The sequence below is a fragment of the Notamacropus eugenii genome, chromosome 1 (assembly GCF_028372415.1).
Source record: "Notamacropus eugenii isolate mMacEug1 chromosome 1, mMacEug1.pri_v2, whole genome shotgun sequence".
Lineage (NCBI taxonomy): Eukaryota > Metazoa > Chordata > Mammalia > Diprotodontia > Macropodidae > Notamacropus > Notamacropus eugenii.
This window is the reverse complement of record NC_092872.1, coordinates 30,224,741-30,250,753: the sequence shown is the minus strand read 5'-3', so window position 1 is coordinate 30,250,753 and position 26,013 is coordinate 30,224,741. Positions and strand designations below refer to the sequence as shown.

At 35.9% G+C, this 26,013-nt stretch overlaps 1 protein-coding gene across 24 annotated transcripts in view; it reads right to left on the bottom strand.

The window, feature by feature from the left end:
- MPDZ (multiple PDZ domain crumbs cell polarity complex component) overlaps positions 1-26,013 on the bottom strand; it is a 312,491-nt gene that overhangs the window by 119,983 nt on the left and 166,495 nt on the right. For 20 of the 24 annotated variants that reach the window (XM_072596383.1, XM_072596408.1, XM_072596401.1 and 17 more), the window contains 8 exons: positions 24,508-24,597; positions 17,515-17,618; positions 15,882-16,028; positions 14,493-14,657; positions 12,994-13,182; positions 10,084-10,293; positions 6,390-6,506; positions 939-1,100 (listed from right to left, as the gene is read on the bottom strand). In XM_072596383.1, the coding sequence (XP_072452484.1) occupies positions 939-1,100; positions 6,390-6,506; positions 10,084-10,293; positions 12,994-13,182; positions 14,493-14,657; positions 15,882-16,028; positions 17,515-17,618; positions 24,508-24,597 (1,184 nt within the window). The remainder of the gene's footprint in view (positions 1-938; positions 1,101-6,389; positions 6,507-10,083; positions 10,294-12,993; positions 13,183-14,492; positions 14,658-15,881; positions 16,029-17,514; positions 17,619-24,507; positions 24,598-26,013) is intronic. The other 4 variants (XM_072596479.1, XM_072596544.1, XM_072596552.1 and 1 more) reach the window with 2 other exon arrangements.

The window sequence follows — 26,013 nt, the reverse complement described above, 5'->3', positions numbered from 1 at the left end:
TTGACAACTTTTATTTCATATAGTATTATCAGATTTAGATTAGAGGGACCAATCTCAAAGTCATTTTATATAATAAGGCATTGAGGAATAGGCAGGTCAAATGATTTGCCCAGAGTCATAAATGTTACTGCAAATCGAGGGCCCAAACTTCAATCCTTTGGTTTGAAATCTAGAGTTTTTCCCTTTACTTTACTACCCTCCATAGTGTGTAGTGTTTTCAGTACAATTCAACAAATAATGGCTGTCTGCTGAATTGAATCAGAATCAAAAACATTTAGGACCAAAAGCATGGAATAGAAGAAAATACGATTCAGGGTCTAGAATGCCATCTGCACACACAGGGCCAATTAGGTAAATAAATTCTTTGTTCTTGCTCTCCACCTTGCCCACAGATTCAAAATAATTTCATTTCTTAAAATCACTGTAACTTAAAGGTAAAACAACTATAACTATAATTTACCCTGAAAACCATTTTTATTGACTGTGTATCATACCACACATGTTATGGCATACTATACAAATATAGAATACAAGACATCTATTTATTATTTGTTAAGAAGTCAATTTTACAGCCATTTGTTTGTGAAATGAGTATTTCATTATTTCTTCAGAAATATGGAAACACAATTGGAATTTTTCAAATTGTCTTCAAATATTTTATCCTTCTGGGTTGTGAAAAAAATCATAGCTTTGAACCCTTGCGTGCCTGTCACAGTGTCTCACAGATATTAGATATAAACAGTGTGTTACTGATCTGAGAGCTATCCAATCAACGCTCCCTAATGAAATTGGGCTTTAATCTGATAATGAAGCCATGAGCAGATGGAACTGCAGAAACAGAAAGCCTCTACACTGAATTCAGCAGCCAGACATAACCATTGACCTTCAGATAATTATAATAAAGGTTTCCCCATCAATAAAATCACATTTGTTTTTACCTTCGGAGGAGATGATGGAATAGAGAGGCTGTAGTTCAGGCCACTGCTGCAGGCACTGCCATGGAGAGCTAGCATTGAGGCTTGGAAGGCATCCTCATCCTCAGGAGAGTACTGAGACTCCAAGGTAGATTCATCTGCTAAGTCTGCCTCGTTTGCATCCACCTAGCAATAAACATAATTGCATCAGTCTGAATATCTGCCTTATCACATATGTTCCCAACACTTGCCAGCTCAAGGCTAAAATGCATCCTGTTACTACTCACATTTTGAATCTTTGTTATGCACAGAATCTCTGATGTACCAAGGACTGGCTAATGCAACAGAACAAGGAAAAGCTGGCAACCAGGAGCAGAGGGTGCTGACATTAAGTGTCACAACTATATGACTTCATTCCATTAATAACAGAGCCAATGTATTTTTTTCCACTAAAAACAATTAGCAAAATGCTTGGATGCCACTTCTAAGTTTAAAGTAGGTGTACAGATTAAGCATAATTTATTTTCTAATTCATGTTTTCAAAAAAGCACCATCTCTTCCTGAGATTATAATGAAATGCAAGTTAAATATCTTTTTTTTAAACCTTCAGTCTTAATAACTGAAAGAGTTGTATTGAAGCAACAATTTTCAAAAGCACATTTTAAAATATACTCTAAGTCTAGAAACCATTAAATTTTCAGTGACTGATACAATAATCAAATTTGGTCTTTGTAAGAACCCACGGAGGGGATCAATGCTAACATCACAATAGAAAGCCTTGGATACATTTCCTAATCCAGGCACAGTGAAGCAAGAACATGAAGGAAGGAAGGAAGTGAAATAGAAAGCAAGGGGTAGGAACTCTACAAGATGGAAAACTTCTTCACTTCCATCTGCAGCTCTGCTTGGTTTGAACTCCAAGGAACAAGATGTCCTCACACTTAGTACCCCCTAGTACCTTCCTCTTTCCAGCTTCCATTTATATGATCTCTCCCCCCAACAAATTGTAACTTCCTGGAGGTCAGGGACTTATCTGTATCCCCAGGGCTTAGCATAGTGCCTGGCATGTAGTAAGTGCTTAATAAATGTTATTGAATTGAATGAGTCTATAATGAATGAAGGAGAGAGTTAATTTTTCTGTGGTTGGGGGAAAGAAAAGAGTTAATTAGTTGGTGATGATGCTGGGAAGCAATGAGGAATAAAAGAAGGGAGTTTATAGGTTTATAAGAATTTAGAGTGGGAAAGGACTTTAGTCCAAACCCTTCATTTTTACAAGTGAGGAAATTACATTGAGGGAGTTCATAACAGTTATTATAAATGATCTTAGAAGAATTAGAAACTAGGTCATTTGCTATTAGTGAGGAGATCAAGGATATGGTTGGGAGTATAGCTGGTAACACCTTCCCCCCAGATCTTACAAAGTATTTCATAAGAGCCTAATCCACTTAATGTTACACATTACTGTTATCTGTATGTAGTATCCTATGTCCCTGTTAGCCTGAACCACTTGAAGGTGAGACCTATAACTTATATATAATCTACCCCATTTCCTCATGATGCTCTCACACAGTAGTCCTATAATAAATTATGCTGTTACCATAGTTTAGAAATTTTCTTTTCACATGCATGCAGTGAGGTAGGGATTATTTACCAAAACAACTATTGTTGCTCCTAGGGAAGAAAAGAGTTGAAGTCCCCAGGAATAATCCGTAGACTTTTTTCAATATTTTCTTCACAGATACATCATAGGATTTCAAAAGAAGCAAAGTTAATTTAAAAAAAAATAAATTTGGTGGAATTGCAGTGGCAGTTATCTCTTCCAAACTCTTGGATTTCACACTTGCATAGGTGGTACTGATAGGACAGCACCTTTTCCTCTCTTAAAGAAATCTTCAATTTCTATATATAAACAAGGGTGGCTTGATTTCATGTAATTGGTTCCAAGAAAACACTTTAGGTGAAGCAACATTATAAGGAATTATCCTGTTATTTAGTTAAGTTAGTTCCATAAAAAAGAACAGAGACATGAGTTTTTTGTTTCTGGTTTGTTTTGTATTTTGAGCATGGAATGGTTTAGTTCTGGGTGGACAATAAACTAGGAATAATATATAATTATATTACATATAATTATAATTATATATGTTATATATGCATATCATAAATATAATATTATATAAAGATATCATGAGCAGGAGATCGGACACTACAACGGGATTTGTTTATGTAGGGATAAGGGACAAGAAGTGGACTTGTGATTTCATTAGAATAAGGAACTCCAGAGACAGCAAACTTTCTTTATCTCCTCTACAACTTCCAGTCTCACAGAATTTCCTACAGCAGTGAAAAGTTAAGTAACTAGCACAAGGTCACACTGTCAGTATGTGACAAAGGCAGGAACCGAACGCAGATCTTTCTAGACTCAAGGGCAGCTCTCTATCTCCCACGCCATCCTGCCTCTCTTATCTTTAATGGCGTTACAGGAGCATGATAGTGGCAGAAGGATGATGCTTTACTGTATGCCTGTCATTTCTTCCTCAAAACCTGCTGTTTTTGATATGATATGATTTCATTGGATTCCATAAATATTTATTAGTTGCCTCTATGTGTAAGGGGCTATGTTGGCTGCCTGAGACATAAGATACAAAGGAAGCAGTCTCAGGCACTTAATCTACTAAGGTGACACAGCACATACACAGATAATGCAAGTATGAGTTTAGCAACAAAACAAAACCATAAGGGAAAGAAAAATATTCTAGGAAAATTTCAGGAGGTCAAAAATACTCAAAATTGTGAGGTTTGAGGAAGGCTTTCATGGAACATCTTGCTGAGTCTTGAAGAGAGGGAAGGATTCTGAAAGGCTTAGATAAGAAGAGAATACTTTTCAACCACTATGACCATTTATCATGTGAAATATAACAAAGAGCTTGAGAAAGAGCTCGTAATTTAGCTTGGCTGGGATGCACAGCACAGGAAAGAGGTTAGCATGAAATCAAGCAGGAAGGGCAAATGGGAGTTAGACTGGAAATTCCCCTTAAATGGCAGGAGAAGTTTATATTTTATCATAGAAACAATAAAGATCCATTGAAGGTAGGTAAGGGGCAAGGCATTCCATAGTAGAATGGAGTGAGTGTATTGTTATTCTTGTGTAAAAATGCTTGAAAAATAAAGTCACTTTCTGTTTAAGTCAACTAAGCTTTGTATTTTGCAAAGGTCAAGAAATTTATAAATAGATTTATTGAAGTGAGGAAATATGTACCACAAGTGCCTAGCACATGGTAGACTATGTGTATGATAGATGCTTTTTGAATTTGAACTGAATTGAACTGAACCTAGAACATAAGATTGGTTATGAAAAACCATTTTTAAAGCTTCCTTCAACGTTACCATGGAATAATTTATTCTTGAGGAATTCCATGGTCCTTAGCAATTTCCATACTTAAAACATTTTCCTTCTTATTTCCTTTTAACTGTCTTAGGGATACAGAACCTGGAACAATTTAGAAGCATCTATTTCCCATCCCGTTTATCCAAGGTCCAGTCCTGGGCTCTCTTCTTTGCTCCTTCTGTTTTCTCTTCCTTAATGAGTTCATTGGCTCCCAATGAATTAATGGCTCTCAAATCTCTACCTTTCTATCTACCATCAATCAATCAATCTATCATCTAATTGCGTATAGTCCTAATACGTCTTCTGAACTTGTGCAGTATCACCAATTGCCTGCTGGATATCTCATCAATAAGATCTCAAGTTCCACATGTTCAAATCAGAAGTCATTATCTTTTCCCCTAAACTTTCACCTGTTCCAAACTTCATTTTTTCTATTGCTCACACTAGCATTCTGCTAATCACCTGGGTTTAATCAATCCTTGACTGTTTTTTTTTTCCTTAATCCCCTTTACCATAGCCAATCAATTGCTAAGCCTTTTGGTAGGACCTCCATAATACTGATCTCATCTACCCCCTTCTCTCTGCCACTCCTCCAACTCAGGACCTCATCATCTCTTGCCTACATTACGTTAACAGTCTTTTACTTGGCTTCATTGTTTTCTCTCTTCTTTAATACATCCTTATCAGAATCATTATTCTAAGGCAGAGATCTATATTACTCATCCACTCAAAAATATTTAGAGGAAAGATAACCTTTTTTCTTTGTGTCATGGACCCTGTTAGCATTCTGGTGAAGCCTACAGAGCCATTATAAAAATAACTTAAATGAATACAATGAAGTATAGAGGATCAAAAAGGAAACCAATTCTATTGAAGCACATGTCTTAAATTATTATTTCAAACAAGTTCATGGAGCTCAGGTTAAAAATTTCTGACTCAGAGACTTCCCAAGTTCTCTGTAATTAAATACAAACTCCTCAGTCTCAGCATTACATATAAAGTCATCCACAGTCTGGCTACAAACTGTCTTTCAAAAATACTCTCAAATTCCTCCTCTTTAAGCAATCTATATTCTGGACTACTCCAGGGAATTAACTACAGAAATAATTTTCTACTTCTCATCTCTTGTGATCATTTTCTCTTAAAAATGAACATCAGCATAGACACATATAGCTGGAGAATCTAGGACTATAGTAGTTTGTGCTCTTATTTAAAGTAAGAAATGCCAACAGTGTGCTAAAAACATATAACATATTTAATGTATTCTAAAGCTGATACTCAAAATGAGTTTACCATGTATGGATAATTTAAAGAGAATATCCAAGTATGAGACACTGGACCAAATCTCTATTTAAATAAATTCACAAAATGTATGCCAAAAAAAGTTAGGTAGGAAGACAATCTGGTCCTAGTGCTAACTTTATCTCTTTATTGTGTTTATACATTTCCTTTCTCCAAGGACAGAGTGAACAGAAAGTCTTCTACCTTAATTTTGACACTAAAGCATCAAAATTTACTTTGATAATTATGCAAAGCATGAGATTTCTCTCCCTCCCTGTCACACACCATTTTTTGACAGTCTCCAGAACAAATGTATATGATTTGGGCATGCCATCTAACATAATAAATAACTGGCTCTTCTCATAATTCAATTTTGCTGATTAATCTACACGAAACTGCAAACATCATGACAACCAATAAAAAATGTAGCTAGTGGCATGTTAAAGAGACTGAGTGACACATAATGAAAAAAAGAAGAAAGTTAAAGAAAATCAATTTTAAAAAACTTGATAATAAAGTAAGTTATATTATGCCTTAATGTGTTATTAATTACATTTCCCCCTCACATATCAGCAAATTAATTTTCCACATCATACACATACATATACATATATTTTTTTTCCTACTTCACCTTCAAGAATCTAAGGGCAGGAGTGAGGTGAATTGGCCAGGCTTAAAGTTTTTAAAAATCAAATTAGCAAAGAATGAGCACAAGCCTACTACGTTAGTCTACTACAATGCTCAGCAAAGCAATCATTTAAGCCAAGAAAGGAATCTAAAAGAAGGCTTCGTCAATTTGGGGCACTGACCAGAGCTACCTCAGCATGGAAGAGGGCTGTATCAGTCGGCCCTTCCTCCTCAAATGAGTATGCTGTGTAGAAAAAGGGATCTTCCTTAGCAGAAACATAACCTTCTTCTGGTGAAAGCTGCAGAAAGAATGAAGCTTAGAGTTGGATGAACAGCCATTGAAAAGGACATGCAAAGAAAAACATGTTGGGGAAGATTTTCCTTTTTTAAAAAAATTTCTTTTTCTGATTATGAATTTGACAAACATCAACAAATATGAACATTTGCATATACAAAGAACATAAAAAGATGATTATGTATGAAATCTTGAGCATATGTTAAATTTAACGTGGTAGTTTCAATGTTGCCTTGCTTATCTAAAGCCGTTTCTTAAATTTCATTCTGCTCTGTTCTGTGTCTTTGAGAGACTTCTTTTTTCTTTTTTTTCATAAAAGTCACTCTCACTACTCGCCTTCTTCCTTAGAATTCTCCCTTCTCAAAACAAAATATCCACCCCAATCCAGCAAAGAACAGTAAAAAAAAAAAAAAATGACCTTGGTCATATCTGAAAACCTCTCATTCTATACATCTAGTGTTTACACAGATTTTCAACGAGAAGGAAAACGAGTTTAGAAAGAAAATATTCAATACATAATTAAAAGTATTGAATTTTTATAAATATCATCCTTCACTTGTTCATTATCATAGATCATTTAACTCCAGTATAATACATTATTATATCAGTTTTTAAATTTAAATTCCATCATTTTAATCTTTCAGTTTTTAAATTTAAATTCCTCCATAAAAGATAATTTTTAAAAAATTATATGAAATTAATTTAGTTCCCAACTTCATCTATTAACCCTTCTGAGTAAAGAAACAACAACTATTAAAATGGAAACCAAACAATGATTATGAAATAAGATGCTTTAGCACAGTGCAGAATCACTAAGTAATCATGAAATAAGTTTGTTAAGCACAGTGCTTTGCACATGTAGCAGCAAGCACCCTGACACATCCAGGATAGCCTAACAGCACAGATTCTTAGATCTTCTTTACTAAAAGGAAAACAACTTTGGAGGAGTCAACAATCTACTTTAATTACATTCACAAACAGAAAATACAAGCAGAGAAATAAAGACCAGCCGACAGGCCTTCTAACTGTCTGATCATAAACAATACGTACATCACAGATCAACAGACAGATCCAACTGTCTGACCATCATGTACATACATAGTTACTAAAGAGAGAAGTGCCAACATCTAGGTTTTCAAAGCCAGGAGTGGGGCTCCTTAATGTCTACCCAGAGTCTCATCTGGCACATGAAGCCTCTTTCAAGCCCCCAAAGTAAAACACTTTTGAAAGCCAGGGGGCATAACCCTCATGACCCAGTGTCTCATAAATTAACAAAAGGGGTGGGCTTTCCTACAAAACAAGCCTCCCCAAATCAAGCTTCCCTTAATGGACTTCACCTGAGGCCTGTTAATAGATTGGGAAAATCTTTACATTACAATACATAGCAGGTTTATAAGTAATGTTTATTGAACTGACAGTTTTTTATTTTCACTTTTATTATTCAAGAAAGACATGACTCAACAAAATTTCATTTATTTGATTTTACTGTGTGCCATGAGAGACAGTTTGGGCCAACCTGGGAAATATAATTTAACATCTCATAGTAATAATAATGACTTGCATTTATATACCATTTTAAGGTTTGCAAAGTGTTTTTACATACATCATTTTATTTAACCACCCTGTGATACAGGTGCCAGTATTATCTCATTTACAGATTAGAAAACTGAGGAACAAAGATGTTTAATGACCTGTTCCAAATTTCATCACTAGTCAGTGTCTGAGTAGGATCTGAAGCTGCCTCTGAGTCTCGCCAGCTATCCAGTACAATAACGCTTGCCTCTGTCTATCCCTTAGCAACTCTCTAACACTGCAAACTACAGAGAAGATGTCACTGTGCTATGTTTGGTGTGGTTGCCATATCTGGGTTTTCATACCACAACAAAATTATACAGCCACACTAAACACACACACACACACACACACACACACATGCGCGCACACGCACACACACGCACACACACACCACTGTGCATCCTATTAAATTCTCTTTAATTAAAAAAAACTTCTCCTGTACATATGTATCAGTATGACTACAATTAAAGGCTTAATAATTCTATTGCACCTTAGTTATTTTTGGTGAAAATCTGACAAAATTAATATTAATAGTCACTGGTACATTGGAATACATTTTCTAAATAAGTGCCTCAGTGATTTCTTTCGTGACATTATTTGCTGTACTATATGATTGATTAATGCTCACAAGCCCCTTGGGGATAATATGAATCATCTGCTAAATAATGGTCAGTTTGGGAAGTATCCCATTATTGATACAGCACCATCTTTGTCTACCGATAGTTATTTATCCTTTATGCTTTAAAATTGTCATATGTTTTATTAATTATTCTATTTAAACGATAGAGTAGCATTATAAAGTAATGGACAGAAAGCTGACCTCAGAGTCATGAATAAGCTGAAGTTTTATCTCTGATAAACACTTACTGTGTGTCCCTCAACAATCCACACTGCCCCTCAGAGCACTATACAATTCTCCAAGACTCTAGGTTGCAAAGAAGGTGCCAGTATGCATTAGAAGAAGGAGTTTCCTCTTCTGGGATTTCCTTGTATCAGAGAAATTATCCCAAGTCTAGTACCCATCTTCTATCAAGTACTTTGTATAGAAATTCTCTCTATATTCTCTCTCTCTATAAAGAGCATTATGCACACACACACACCCCCAAAGTTCTCTCTCTATATAGAGTATTATCTTTCCTCTTACATGTAGAAGGCATTGCAGGTATACCTCACTCTAGGCAAATATAACATTTAAATATTGCTTATTTTTTGAAGAAATAAATTTTGAGGATTCAAATTCATCTTGCTAGACAACTTTATACTTTATAGAAGAATTTTTTAAATTACCAAGTTCACTTTCTTTCACTACTTTAAAGAGTCATTATTTCACTGGCTCTTGTGTGCATGTATGTGTGTGCGTGTGTATGTGTGTGCATGAACACACATACACACACACACATCAACCCTCTCCTACTACCATAATATAAATTCCAAGCCTTCCCTGCGGCCATCTTTCTTATTATAAGGCTTACTGACACTAGCTTACCTAGCACATTATAAATATGGTTCAGTTTTCAAAACCAAAATGCATACATAACTTTGCAGGATGCTATCTACTGCAAAAAAGTGTGGCATATTCACTTTTGCAACACAGTAGCAACTACACAGTCCAACAAAATCAAGGTCATAGGACCATTAGGTGAAAGCTATTTCTGTCACTAGGAATGAAGCAGATCCCAAGACTCTGGGGGTATTACTAATATTTTTCTAGCATTCACTCTGGTGTTCCCCAACATTCATTTCTATTAATTAGTACACACTAATCTGTACTCAAAAGGTTTATTTATGGGATTCTATTAGTATCCATCATTAGCAAATACATACACATATAAAATACTTACATGTGGTTGGGCTTTTGGTCTGTTACTGATGGAAATTATTATATGAATTGTTATATATAAAGGATAAATTTTCATTGTTCAAGATAACATCTTAACATCAGAGTGAGTACATAGCCTATTTGTACTGAGAAAGAGAGACAAAATCAACATAGCCAAAACTCTTACAGGGAGAGGTTTAGTAACTCCAATTCTCACGGTTCCTGATGGCGCTCCTTTCAGGGCTTGCACCGCTTCTTCAAGACTGCCATTTTCCAAGTTAACATCATTGACAAACATAAGTCGGTCCCCAGGAAGAAGTCTCCCATCCTGTTCGGCAATACCACCAGGCACCAACGAGCGAATTACAATGACTGTGCGAGCAGGGTCAACTGGATCCTGATGCCAACAGTGCAAAAACATTGAAGGAGATGAAAAAAATGGTTTATTTAGAAAAACCCCTAATTTTAAGTGATACTGGCCAGATAATTATTTCAAGTATTTCTCTTAAAATTTTTTAAAAAACATTTATTAATATACTCTTTATTATCTGGAATAAAGTTACTGTAACTATGTTGCAAATTATTCATGGCTCTTTCTGGATTCTATACCTTATATTTACATGTTACTCAAAGGATCTGTGATTTCCTTCCAAATAAGAAATGCCCTCATAGGATCACAAATTTGGAACTGAATGGACCTTGGAGGTTTTTACATTCAATTCTGTTATTTTACAGATGAACAGATAGAGGCCTAATAAGGGTAAGTGAATTGCCCAGGGTCACAACAATTATAGAAGTCAGAGGCAGAATTAGATAGAATTCAGGTCTTCCTGAATCCAAAAACCAGTGCTGTATCCATTATGTTATCTAGCTGCCCAATCAACAGACTGCAGCGTTCTTATCTCCTCCTGGTTTCTCTGCCTTTCTTCCTGACTGAGTTCAAACCACACCTTCTGCTAGAGGCCTTTTCCAGTCCGCTCTACTGTTACTGTCTTCCCTATGACATTACTTTCCTTTTATACTGCACGTACTGCATATGCAATTTTTTTTTTGGCTTCTTGTCTCATCTATTAGAATGTGGGATCCTTGAGTGCAGGAACTGTGTTTTCACTTTTCTTTGTATTCCAGTACTTAGCATATAGTTGGCATTTAATAAATGCTTATGAACTGATTGGATAAGATTTAGGGAACTGCTTGCAGCATACATTGATTAGTAAAATGGCTTGACAGGGGTCAAAATATAAGTAAAGTGTCTGAGGCAAAATATGAAGCCAGGTCTTTCAGAATTCAAGTTCAGCACTCCATCTACTAAACTATCTTGCTTTATACATAACGATAAATTATAAATGTTTGCAGCAAACAGGAGATCAGCAAGGCTACACTATAACATTAGTATTAGGTCATAGAAACACATAAATATTTTTATATAAATGGCATAGTTAAATCAAAATACCTAAAATACCCAAAGGCTATCCACCTTTCCTGTGCTGTGCATCATAGTTCTGCACTGTCAGTTTCAGGAAAGAAACCATATGGCACTTAACAGAGAACACCAGTGGAATTCAGAGTCAAGTGATCAGGCATGGATTGGCAAAGTGAGAGCAGAAAGGTCTGGTAGGTGCAAGTATGGTATATGCCCAACTAGATGAAATGGGAATAACTAGGTCAGACAAGGGCAGAGAAAGTCTAAGGTCAGTAATGAAGGAGGGAGGTGCAGAGGGGTCAAGGGGGAAAGCAGCATAGAATCCAGGTATATTCGGACCATGGGTGACCTGGGAATCAAAGAAGTGGCACATTACTTTGTTCCAAAGAGGATAAATTTTAATTTTAACTTCTATGATAATTAGCAAAGCAAATGCTCTAATTGGCACATCAGAACTTTTGAGTCTGGCTAAAAATGAAAGTCCTTTATCCATGGCAAATTGAGGCACAAATGATCTGTTTACTTTCTCCCCATCCCAGAAACAGCACATGTGGCTGGGGGGGGGGGAGGCTAACCAAAAATTCTGAGCACCTTGAAAATATTTCTTAGATGCTCAGGCTGAAACATATTGCAAAACACACACACACACACACACACACACACACACACACACACACACACACAGCTTCAAAGATTTCTGGATTTGAAAACTGATGAGGGGCTATGCCCTGTCTCTTAGACTGTTTCATATGCTGAATCATAAATGCTATTTTGCCTATGACAGTACTTTAAAACCATCACTGCAACTACCCAGTGAAAATAATAGTTTTATTTTTCAAAGTACTTTCATATCTTAAACTGAAAAATAAAGGTGAAAAGGAACCACAAAATAGTAACTAGCAATGCAATAATGGTGCAAGACTCTCGCCGGAGGCAGGATTTAGAAACTAAGGCAGCATTGAAACTTGCATCTTATATGACTTTATGGTGTCATCTAAGCTGGCTGTGTCATTTGGCATTAATTAATGAAGAGTTACAGTTGCAGACTATCAGATAGATTTCCCCATTCAGGCAATTTAATGGCAAAATATAAGATTTGAAGTATGGTCATCAATTTACTCAAACTTATGAAACTAATAACTTAATATAGATATTTATGTGGATATAAATATATAGATATGTTATACCAAATGACAAACACATCACTCATGCAGAAGAAAGATTAATTAAAAGATTACTATTTCACTTTTCAGGTATGAACATAGACTGAAGTACAGCACACAGAACTCAAATTTTTGCACAAATTCACTTAAATGAACTCTACAAAATACATATTAACAAAATAAAATTAATTTCTGATATTTCTATTAATACAAAGTATATTCTTCCTTGATTTTATCAAGAGTTAAATCATAAAATAAATGCTTGTTATGTCATTGTATTCTCTCCCCTATTAAGAGAAATTCTTTTAGAAAACAATACTATTAGTCAATAATAATACAACTACTATTTGGAAATATTCACAGAAAGAAAACTTAAATTTTCTGCGGTCTATAGTACCTAATAAAATATTATACACTTTTAGTTTCTCTTTGGTCTCAAAGGTATAATTTGATCATGGAAATTACCTTCAAAAAAAAGCAGACTGATTCTGTTGAAATGAGTATATGTTACCTGATAGTCTAATATGCTAAAACCAAGTCCTACGCTCCCCTTTTCCAGCTCAATATGCTGAATGTTGGTTTCCCACATTGCCAACGATGATCCTTGCACCTCTTCTGTATTCTGACCCACATCAGTCATGTCAAAAGCAGTATCCTCTGTCTCTGATGAGCCAATGAATTCACCGAGGTCTACATGAGGCTGGAGAAAAGAACAGAGGGCTCTTATTTCAGAAACACAAGATCAAGAGATAAATTGGATCCACAGGAAAAGAGAAAATCCAAGACCTCTGAGATAGAAAAAAAATACGTAAAGGAAAAATCACCAATGTGTCAGCTAATGTTTTGGCACTTTCAGAATCATGAGAACAATTAATAAAAATAAACCATTTTTTAAAAAGAGGGATAGAAGTCTAAGCTATTAAGTATTAATGCTATAAAGGGTTCAGTGACATTTTAATACACAAGTGTGAAATAATTCAGAAGAAACTAGATTGATACATAAGTCATCAAGTATGTAGAAAATAATTTTTACATGCTATTTTGTTGCATCATTTTACCAAATAAACAGTAAAATGATGGTTTTTGTCCAATAATATGAGTTCAGTATTTTAGCACTTCAGTGGATCTATGATCTTCTTGAAGTGGGTTAATTCTTTGCTTTGGTTAAAATAGCAACATATTCATATATGGTAATCCTATGTGACTTTTGTCTATATTCTCCTTCAGATACTCTACAAAGAATCAATCTACAGTGTAAGAAATCTTTCTCTAGGATGTCACTGTAGTTCTCAGGTACAGAAGCACAATTATAAAGCTGAGTGGGACCTTAGACATTATCTAGTCAAACCCCCTCATTTTACTGATAAGGAAACTGAGGACTGGAGAGATTAAATTGGCTTCTCCAAGCTTACACAGGGAAGTGATGGGGTCTAATCCTCTGACCAGTAGCAAACAGATCCTGAGACTGTTCAAAATATCAAACGCAAGTTCAGTATGAGTACATAAGGTCTAAGTGCTGGTCTTCTGAAGCTTCCTCCTTACGCTAGAACACTCCGAAATTTTCCGTATAATCTCAATAGGATGAGTATCTAAAATGCATTTTCTCCTCTTAGATACTACTTGAAGGAGAAGCAAATTATAACACATATCATTGTCTCCATCTTTCAACTTTAAAAATTGCTTCACCTGCTCTTTCAAAGATTAGATGGTCTCTATTTTCTTACATTTTTTCTAATGAAATAAAATGTATACAAAGGAAGAGTATTATGTATAATGTAGAAATTTGTTCATATTATAATGGCTTGAATTCAAGATTTCCATATTTTAAAGATATAAATTCTGCAGTATAAGATATATTACTGGGATAAGGCTCACATGGGTACAATAACAAACAAGTCAGAATTCAAACCACACAATCAAGAATTCAACTCAGTAAACATTTATTAAGTGTTTACTGTGTAGCCTATTAGACTTTGAATCATGTGAAGCACATGAGAATAAGTCAAATACCTTTTCTGTTAAATGGATGTCAGAGAGATTCAACCTCTCCAATTCATCCTGGTTTACAGGTACAGCAAGTGGACGACAGCAAACCATTGTCACTTGTATAGGAAGCTCTTTTAAAATATTCACCACATCTTTGTGATTTTCACCAAGCAAAGTTATTCCATTCACCTATTCAAAAGGAGAAAAAAAAGATACAGATAAATATGCTACAATGGCCCATGGACAAACGTCTTAACATCAAATAAAGTATACTATTTCACAAATTAAATATTATTTTATCGCTTCTTATATGCAACATATACACAAATGATTTTACATTTATCCAAGATCTATAATAATTAGAAATTGTCCACAACTGTTTCCTCTCTGTCAGCTGAAGCTTAGATTACTTTGGTCAAGGTTGGTACACTGCAACCTAATTCGAATTCACATATAAAAGATATCAAAAGATTCTTTGGTTGATTTAAATTTCTGAGAGATTACCTGTCATCACAAAATAAAAAGTCAAAGGATAAAGCTGTACTATAAAATCATCAGCTCTTACCTCCCTTTTATCCACATTTCTTCTGCCAGATTAAGAATCTCAGAGCCAAAATGAGGAAGACAGATATTATCACAAGACTTCAGGGTGAAAGGAACTTTAACTATCATTTAGTTCAGCTTTTTCATTGTACATATAAGGAAACTGAAGCTCAGAGAGCTGAAATTATTTACCCAAAGTCAGATATGCAATAAGCTGTAAAGAGACTACACAGGTACTCACTATTTAAATAATATCTCTGAAAGGAAAGGTGAAGGTTGGCAGGAAGATGAAAAGGGGACTTAGAGGTGGAATGATAATAAGGGGTAGAGGTACTAAGAGTTTACTAAATTTTCTTGAACATAAAATGTTGGGATTTAGCTCAGAAAATGAGTATATACAAGATAGAGAATTTTTTTTCAATGAGTTTAGTTTTGTAATTTAGTCCTTAATGTGCCCTTTAAGGTAATACTCTAAGTCTTAAAGTATCATAAATTTAGAGAATCTCAGAGTTGGAAGGAACCCTAAAGGTCATCCTGAATATAATTAAATGGCACCATGGATAGAACGGTAGACTTGGACTCAAGGAAAACCTGAGTTCAAAAATTCTGCCTCAGACCATGACTAACAATATGCAATATTAAGGAAATTACTTATTCTCTCTCAGTCTGTTCCCTAACCTATAAAATGGGTGAAAGCACCTCATGAGGTTGTTGTCAGGATCAAAGGAAATGGTACTTGTATAGCATTCTGGAAATCATAACATAAATAATGACTATTGTTATTATTCCTCTGTTTGGTACCTGAAAAGGAACTCCCTATGGCTTTCTTCAGAAACGTATTTAAGGAAGGAAACAGAAACAATTTCTTACTTCCAGTAGCTCGTCTCCGCTGAAGAGCTTCCCACTGTGTCCAACAGGCCCTTCGGGTAGAACAGATCTGATGAAATGATGACCCACTGTTGCTTCCAAGCTTATTCCCAACCCACTGCTCTCACTGAATTTGTTCATGTGGGCAACCTGGAAAGATGGAAATTATATAGATTTTTATTTTCCCTTCTATAAATAACTGTGTTCTAAAGACAAAGGATACCAACTAAAATTATTCAATATAATAGCTGATTAATAAATGAATTATTAATAAAATTATATACACACATGCATATGTGGATGTATACATATACATACATATATACATATGTACATGCATATAAATATGTATATATACGAATATATACATATATATACATATGAAGGAGAATGAATATATAGAGGAGAGGAAACAGATAGAGGCAGAGAGTCATCAGATGCTGCCAAAATTATGATGTTCATTTTGGAAAGGTCACTGATGTCCATACTTTTCTGGAATTAACCTTAATCGGAACCAAGTTCTGATATCAGTGGCAGTCAAAAGTGGCCAAGCATAACTTTTCCTATGGAATTACCTATGGAAGAGCTCAATTCAGAGCATCCATTCTGTATTACATGGAAAATTCCTTCTTGCCAGAGATATATTTTTTTAATTAACAAAAGCTAATGCAATTTTTTCTTTATTTTTTCCCTAGTGACACATAATCAGAAATTAAAGCACTACTTATAAAGCTCAAAGGCTCTAGAATAGGAAGAGACCTTTGAGATCAACAAGTCCAATAACCTTATTGAGGAAAATGAGATGAGGAAAATGAGACTCAAGAGTTCAAGTGGACTGACCAAGTTTGCACCAAGTAAGAATTTAGGTCTAATGACTACAAACTGAATGTTCTTTCCACTGCATCTCACTACCTAAATAGGCCTTATTTTTTATCTAAGTAACAACCATGAAAGTCTCAGAGAATGATCTTGAAAGTGCTTTGTAATTATGTGCCCCATTATTAGGATTGTGTTTACTAAGACAATAATTTTCTCTCTAATCCATAGGAACTCAAACCCTACCAAGAGTATCATCTAACTCAATACCTGATTGTCCTTGCCAAACCTTGAGGACCTTACAGTTATACAAAGGCAAATAAAAAAATCTTCATTTCACTCTGGCTTAGAGAGAGTAAGAAAGAGTAATCCACGGTTCTAATCATTTACTATTGGAACTCGTCCTCTGTACTAATCAAAGTTTGGAAAGTTGTTGTATTATGTGAATTTAGAAACTTCAGCTTTTAGGAGGATTCACTACATCCTTACTTACTCCTCCCCGTTTATTTTATTTTCTTGTTTTTAATCAGCCTTTAAAAAAGAAATTAACTCCAGAGCCCAGATCAGCACTAGAAATTTTAGTCTTTCCCAAAGGCCAAGACATTTACCACTGGATTGGCACCAAATTACAAAGGATAATAATGGATGATTGTTGTTAATATTAAAAAATTCCATACTACTTAAATAGCTCTTTAGCCCTTTGCATTTTCTTATATGAAGCTGGAATATTAAATCTCTATTAAAACAGTAAGTCTACTATCAAATTTACCAGATTATTCAAAAATAATGCAAAAATCAGGAGACATAAAGGTTAACATACCACTATTTCATAATTAAGCCCCATGATCCGTTGCCACTTATTCTGCAATTTTGCTTCTTGAAGTTGTCCTTCATCAACTTCTACTTCTTCTGTTAGCTGATGGTCTAAAATAATTAAAGCCATGACTTAATTGACTATAACATTTTCACATCATGAAATTTGGTATAAAGCTAACTCATTGAGCAAAATGTCCCACTTTAAGTTAGTTTCATTATAACCCTTTTGGTATCCCACTCATGTGTGGTTACACCTTTTCCCATGCTGTTCCCCACAATGCTCTCTTTCTTCTTAGTAACCCAAGGTTATTTCATCCTGAGACCCAGCTCAAGTTTCTCTGAGAAATCTTTTTTGACTTAGTAGAAGATAACATCCTTGAAGGCAAGAGCTATCACTTTTGTATTTAAATCCTCAGTGTCTAGGGTAGTGTATGCCTGATGGTAGTAGGTACCTAATAGTACCTGCTGATGGACTGACCAAGAAACTTAACATAGTCCTGTTGATCACTCCTCCTCCCTTGCATTCCTTCAGTGGGTACACATTCCAATGCAGTCTAGATTTGGAAACTGGTCTATTAGAAAGATTATATGCAAACGGCTCTTTCCTCCCACCCTTCACTGCCCCGTTTAATTTCAGAGAAACATTAGGGTCATTCATGACCATTAAAACTAAAAGCATTGGTTCTAGCTTCAAATAAGCAATATAATCAAACCTTGCCCACAGGGAAACTAGTTTTGTTGCCTTCCTCTGCCAACTTAACTCATCAAAACCAAGTTCACAGAGTCTGAATGTCTTGCCAGTACTTTCTAGTGGATTCCATTGTTTTGGTTATTGTGTTCACTTGCAGATATAGGTAATCTGACATCAGAAGCAGGTGAGGATATTCTCCCCACCCCTCAATTTGAGCCACTCTGACCCCTAATTATAGACCGGTTCATCTCTCTGGACATAGGTTCAGTTTCTGTTTATGTGTGTGTATCACAACCAAGAACAGACATTATTCTGAAGTCACTTTTCAGTTTGGCAAAAGATCCTGAACCTAATATAGGTGCCCCTTGATTCACACAACAGATAGGTCTCCAAGGATTTGTATATATAAGATATTTTTGTAAATTAAATTTTATTTTCATTTCATTAGGGGGGTTGGGTATTGGAAAGACTAAAATGATAAGTTGTTTTCTATAAAGTAAATCATTATGCACTAATTTATCTTTTACAAGTTTGGATTTTTGTATATTGGTTTTCTTAAAACAAGAACAAGATTCAATTTTGATTAAATGTTTTCTATGGTAGAACTGTAGCCAAAGGTATGAAATGGCTGCAGTATCTATAGGGACCACTTAATTACTTCCCAAAATGAATGTCTCTTGTCATGTCAACATATTTATAGGGTTAACAAGTGGAGACAACCACAATGAAATCTTTCCCCAGGCATCAGCAGATAATGCAAACAAGTAAAGCCAAGTTTGCATTTGTTTTTCCTGTTACTATACCCTTACTGCTCTACAAAACATGGTCCTTAGTTTAATAACTCATCCTAAAGGGGAATTTTATTGTTCTACAAAAATGTTCTTTATTGGCAAGTATTTTTCTTGCTGAACTACTAACTGTTGACTCTTTAAGGTCTATTCAGTCTTTGTTTTTCTCTAAGCTAAACAGCCTCATTAATTTAAGTTGGGACATTAAGAATTCAGGAAACTTTATTTTGCAACTCGTACTATTTCTAAACTGGTAATTCTAAATACACCATTTCAAAAAACTTCAGAGACAACAGTAACCAAGTTCATTTATTCATTCAAAGAAGTTCATTCTTTGCAAAGCACTGCACTGGATGTTCTGGGATAGGTAGAGAGAGGTTCACAACCCTTCAGGTTGCTGAGGTTGAAAATGATTGGTTTGGAGGAAGTGATCACTGCCTTATAGAGTCTCTCAAGCAGAAGGAGAGACATGAATATGCTCAAGTACTTGTGATTTTAGGAGAACAGATTCCAAAAAGTTTAGAAGACAGGCAGGGCTAAAATCCTGCAGAGGAAGTTGGCTCATGAGGGACAGGAAACTCCAAAGAATGAATTTTTTGAAGACAAAGGAGCAATTGCTAGTAAGTAGGAAACATGAGTTGTCTGAAGAGAACAATGGGGACGCACAAGAAGTTCACCAGAAATACAGAGTTTTCAAAAGTTGTGTATCAAAGATAGAAGCAAGGGAAGGTAAGAGAAAATGAACACTAGATCATACTATTAAAGTAGTATCAAGAATGGTAAAGCCCAGGATAAGCAGAGGTTGTCATGGGAAACCACTGTCAACAAAATGGAATTTTTTTTATATTGGGTGAAAAGAGGAAGGTCTTAGAGGTGATAGAACTTCTGCTTGGGATGGATAGGAAAATGGTAACTCATAACAGAGAAAAGGAACAGCGACTAAATTATTATTTTGTTGCTGCCCTAAGTACCTAGGAGAATGACTTTTTACACCAGAAATGACAGGACAACAGTGTCTGATAGGGAGTTGGAATCCATGACCAATAAAGAGATAGTAAGAGAACACCTAGTTGCCCTGACTTCGTTCAAATCATCTGGCCCAAATGAATTACATTCCTTGGCTCCAGAAAGAAATGGCAGACATGCCTACTAAGCCAATATCAGTGATATCTCAATAATCATGGGTAATGGTAAGCAAAGTAGGATAATTTTCTGTTTTTGTTTTAGTATAATCAAGTGCCTCTGGTTGAATAATGAGATTAAAGAAAATCTTCCCCACCCATTAGTGGATCTGGGAAAATTTGTGGGAAGGTCCCTAGTTTTTGTTAATGAGGAATTGGTTCTCAAGGGTTGTGATGCCCTCTGGCTCTAAAAAGTGTATAAAGACTTTGAGATGGGATTTTACTTTGGGGTTTAGTTTTTGGAAAAAGGTTTGTGTGCCAGATGAGACTCTGGGAAGCCACTATGCAGCCCCCTGGCTTTGAAAACCCAGATATTGGTGATTCTCTCTCTGGTAACTATGTATGTACATAATGGTCAGAAGAGTGGATCTGTCTGTTGGTCTATGACATATGTAATGTCCATGTTAGACAGTTGGAAACGTGTCTGTTGATCTTTGATTTCTCTGCATTTTCTCTGAAGTCCAGGGTGCTAACTTTTTTCCCCTGAACTAAGTGAATGATACATGTGTTTGATTGAAGTGATTGCTGATCCCTTGAAAGCTGCTTTCCTTTTAGAAAAGGAGATCTAAGACCCCGTACAGCAGGCCCTCCTGTGTATGCCAGGGTGCCTGCTTTTACATCATGGAAAACAGGAAAGGTGTCCCAAGATAGAAGAAAGGCAAATGGAGCACCTGTTTCAAAAAAAAGCAAGACAACAGAGCCCACAAACTATATACCAGTAAGTCTGACTTCTACTGCTGCTGAACCAAAATAGCTTCGTTAAGAGAAGTCACACCAAACTAAAATTTCCCTTTTTTTTCTGACAAAGCTACTAACCTAGCAGATTAGAACAATGCCAAGAAACAGAGTTTTTGACCTGGTAACTGTGAATTTGTTTTGAAAATATTTTAAAACTGTATTTCAACATAATTGGTTTCCTCTGTAATCCTTTTTTTTTTTTTTTAATGCATTTAAATACATTATTCTGAGAAAGGGTCCATAGGGGCCACCAGAGTGCCAAAAGCGTTCAGGACACAAAGACGGCTAAAAAGCCCTGAAACAGATCAAGTTTAATTAGACTTTAGCAAAACATTTGATAAGTCCCATCATATTATTCTTGTGGAAAACAAAGAAAATTATGGTTCTATGATAACACAACTTGAAAGGATTCAGAATTAGCTGAATATTCAACTTAATGAGGAGTTGCTCGTGGCAGGAGATTGCCAGTGCAGTGAAATATCTGTAGAGTACTCAGCACAATGCATGACGCAGTAGGCACCATATAAATGTTTATTGCCTTCCCAACCCTTCCCCTTCCCTAGTGCCCCAGATGTCTGTGCTTGCCCTAAGCAATTTTAAAAGTTTATCAATGATCTGGGCAAAGGCATAATTGTCATGCTCACTAGAAGAGCAGATGACACAAAATTAAGGGGGAGAGCTATTCAAAGACAGGATCTAAAAAAAAAAAATCTTAACAGGCTAAAACACAGGACTGACTAAGATGAAATTCAACAGGGTTAAACGTAAAGTCTTACATCTGAGTGCAAAAGAAATGCCACAAGTGGAGGATGTGGAAGGCATGGTTCGATGGCCATTTGTCTGTAATTGGGACTTTTAGTGAACTGCAAGTTCAGTTTGAGTGAACAATGACATTTGGCAGTCAAAAAAAAAAAAACCTAATGCAATATTAGGCTATGATAGAGAGGCCCATTTTCTATAAATAAAGAGGTCTCTCTGTATTCACCCCTGGGCAGACTGCCTGCAGAACTATGTTCTAAGGTGCCACAGTTTTAAGGACACCAATGAGCTGGTGAGCCTTCAGAAAGGGGCAACTTGAATGGTGTCCATGACTTTGAGTTCATGTTATATGATGATAGGGTGATGGAGAAGAGAAGACCCGGGGGGTTGAGTGTGCAGTATGGGGGGGTTGGATATGACCATTGTCTCTAAATATATTAAAGACTGTCATATGGAAGAGAAATTAAATTAATTCTAATTGGACCCAGAAGACTAGATATAGAAACAGCGGATAGAAGTTGCAAAGAGGTCAGTTTAGGTGTGCTATCAAGAAAATTTTCCTAACAATTAGAGCTGTCCAAAAGTAGGATGGATTGTATGAGAAGACCCCATGGCAGAGCTTCAAGCAGAGGATAACGTAACCACTTGCTGGGCATGTTGTAGCAGGTATGGTTTTTTTTTTGGGGGGGGGGGTATGGGTTGGACTAAATAGACTCTAAGGTCTCTTCCAACTTTAAAACTTTGTGATTCAGTGAAATGGCTAATTTCAAGGTCAAACCATGGGCAAGTAGAATGGATGTAATGGATTAGGAAATTAAGGAACAAAGGTCCCAATAAGAATAATGAGCTGATTCAGAAGAAAAAGTGGTAAAGCAAGAGAATAAGGGCACATTTTGCACATCAAAATTTCTTCTATTACTGTCTAGGTCTCTCCTTTGCTGTGACTCCACCCAGCTGTGCTTCTAACTTCAACAATGCCTCTTCTGCAATCTTATCCCTGAAGGATTTTTAGTTCCTGGGGCCTCCTTCCCCTAGAACATCCATCTGCCATGCTGTTCCTCTTCTCTAATTGGTGAGTTCCTCTTGAGTTTGCTCACCTCACTCCATTTTGGGAAGGGGACTAGGTTGGCTAACCTCCTATCCATGGTTCTGAATTTCCAGACTTCACGAGGTATCTTCACCATCATAATCACCTCCTTTCTCCCTTCACCCTAACACACACACACACACACACACACACACACACACACACACACACACACACACACACACACACACACACTTTAGCTCCTCTTGGTGTGCTGTCCTCTCACATTAGAATCTGAGCTCCTGGAGGGCAGAAACTTTTTTCTTCTTCCTTATATTTGTATCTCCAGGGCTTAGCACGGTGCCTGGCACACAGTAAGCATTTCATAAGTGTTTGTTGCCTGCCTCCATCACTCAATATTATACTTAACTGTGCTGACATCAAATAGCCCTAGTAGACTGTAGGTTCATGAAGGAAAGGGATGATGCCATTTTCATTTTGGTATCTCCAGTATCTAACAACCATGTTGAAAGTAATGGGTACCCATTCCTTTGCAGAGGTGGAAAGCCCAGTAGTGTGGAACACTGCATACATTTTCGGATATTTTTTGATATATTGATTGGTTTCGCAGAGTTCTAAAATCTTCTTCTTCTTTTCCTTTAGAAATATTCTTTGTTATGTGAGATAACACTTTGGAAGGGGAAAGGGAAAACTGGGAGAAATTTTGGCCATGTAAAGAGAAAAGATGTCAATAAAAATTAATTTTGAAAAACAGAAAGAAAGTAACTGGCGCCTAATAACATACAATGAATTGTTCAGAACTGACCTTTCAGGGAAGGAAATTTTAAGAGTATCTGGAAGTATAGCTGTTATTAAACTGTCATTAAGTTTAGGGTTTGTCCATGCTTACTGATGATTGAGGTATCATAAAGATGTTAGCAAGTGTGTATACATTTATACATGTGTGTGTGCACATACACAAATGTATGTAAGTATATACATATACACATTGTTGTTTCTGATATTAGAGAGAACCAGAAGCAATCTAAAACTTCACAAAGAGATGGTTCACCATCAAATATGATCCACTCCAAGAACTGGTGTACGAACAGTCATTTAAGCCACTCTAGGACTAAGCGTGATACTTCTAGCCCATCCCCACAGATTATCCAGACACCATTTCAGTGATGCAAGAGCAATGAAATATATTAATATTACATTATCATGAAACCCCCTACTTTAGAATATGTGAAATCCTTTAAAAAAGTTTCATTGATTCAAGAAGATTGCTTTCCTAGGAAAGAAGTGGTGTTTTTCTCTCAGTTTTATACAATACAGAGAACAGAGCCAGTACAGAATAAACTCCTGGTAATAGAAGGAGCACCAAAAGAATATTGTGATGTGAATGCATAAGTCTGTGTACCAGTCTTAGCAAACTACGTAATTTAATTGTCAAGGGCTTGTTGACATAAAGATGCTCTAGAGTTTATCTAGAAATCTTTCAGGATATCACTTATATTTGCTCACCCAACTCTCTGCCAATGTGTCCATAAGGGATTGAAGCAGGGTTTGCCCATAGTAGGTCCTTAATTAAATGTCTGCCAATTTAAAAGATCATTGTTTAAGTGTCAACAGAAATGCTTGAAGCCCATAGGTCCCTTTGTGAACACTAATCTACAGGAAGAAAATTTATTAACCCAGAAAGCAAAGACATCAACTATGTATTCATGCCCTATATCCATTAATCATGTTTGTATTTAAATTATATGAAAAGTATTCCTTTTCTTAAAAATCACACACAGCATATACTAACCTGGTTCTGGGTGCTTTTCAGCTTCTTCAGTTTGTAACATGTGGGTATTTGTCTCTACTGTTGAGCAAATATCATCCTTGTCATGGTTTTCTAAAAACAGAAGATTTAATTTTTTGTTTTTAATACAATCATGGTACATACATTTTCTAACAGCAATGTCAATTCAGAAGACATGTATTAAGTAATTATTCTGTGCAAATTATTCTGCTAGGTCCTAGAGATATAGAAATCAAAATGGCAGTCTTTTTTCAGCTTACCATCTATTAAAGGATATACCATATACATATATGCACATATCAAATATGTACATATATGTGCACAACACATGAAAATACATGTATATATACATATACACATATGAAAACATGTAATACAAAGAATGATATGGTGCAAAGAAGAAAAATAAAAAAAATCTATAAGATTCAGTTGGAGAATGTTTAAGTAAATTTTCCAAAGAGCAACCGAGCTGTTTCTTCAAGGAAGAGGATTTCAAAAGACAGAGGAAAGGTCTGCCAGACAGATTGCATGAAGACCAGAGCGTGAGAGAGGGCAGAGGGAAGAGAGCAGAGAACAGCAATTTGGCTAGTGCATGAAGCACATGAAGGGGTGAAATATTTAAATTAAAAAGACTGAAAAGATAGGGTGTACTCTACTATCTTAGCTTTTGAGAACACAGTCACATCTAAAACACAATGAGGTACTAGAAAATTTTACGCTAGGACACAAATGAACCTTCAAAAATGGAAGTTATTATTTATGTCTTGGAGAAAAAGGCCATTCTATAGTCAACCGCATCACTGTGTTTCAAAGCATTCCTGCTTTACCAACTTTTAAAAAAACTACAATATCATATATTTATATAATAATATATAACCTATATATAACATATAACATAATATAATAATAGATAATAATAGATAACATTCATATAGCACTTCACTGCCCCCTGGCTGTTCACCTACACTTCATCTTGTCTCCAGAAAACATCATCTTCCTAAAAGATTCTATTAGTTCTGAAACTCATACCTTCAAAGCACTCTCTATCCTTATACCCTTCCCTTCCTGTGACTACAGAGGGTGCAGAGTGAACAGTGCCTCCTACATCCTCTATTTAATGGGGCAGTCAAGGATAGAGACCTTCTACTCCACCTGACTGTAGGATTTCGTGTGCCTATGCTGGGTACCCTACCTTCCTTTGCTCTGTTCCCCATCTCCTACCATTTTCATTTTTCTTTTTTAATGTGCCATCTTTCCCCATTAGATCGTGAACTCTTTCAGGGTAGGGAATGCATTTTACCTTTCTTTGTTTCCCCAGTGCTTAGCACAGTGTTTGGTACAAGGTAGGTGCTTAATAAATGTTGGTGTAGTGAACAGAGCACTGGACTGGGAATCAGCTTCTGAGTTTCAAACCTCAGATACTGAACTAGCTGTGCGACCTTGGTCAAGTCCCTTAACTCTGCTTCAGTTCCTCATCTTTTAAATGAGCTGGAGAAGAAAATGGTAAAC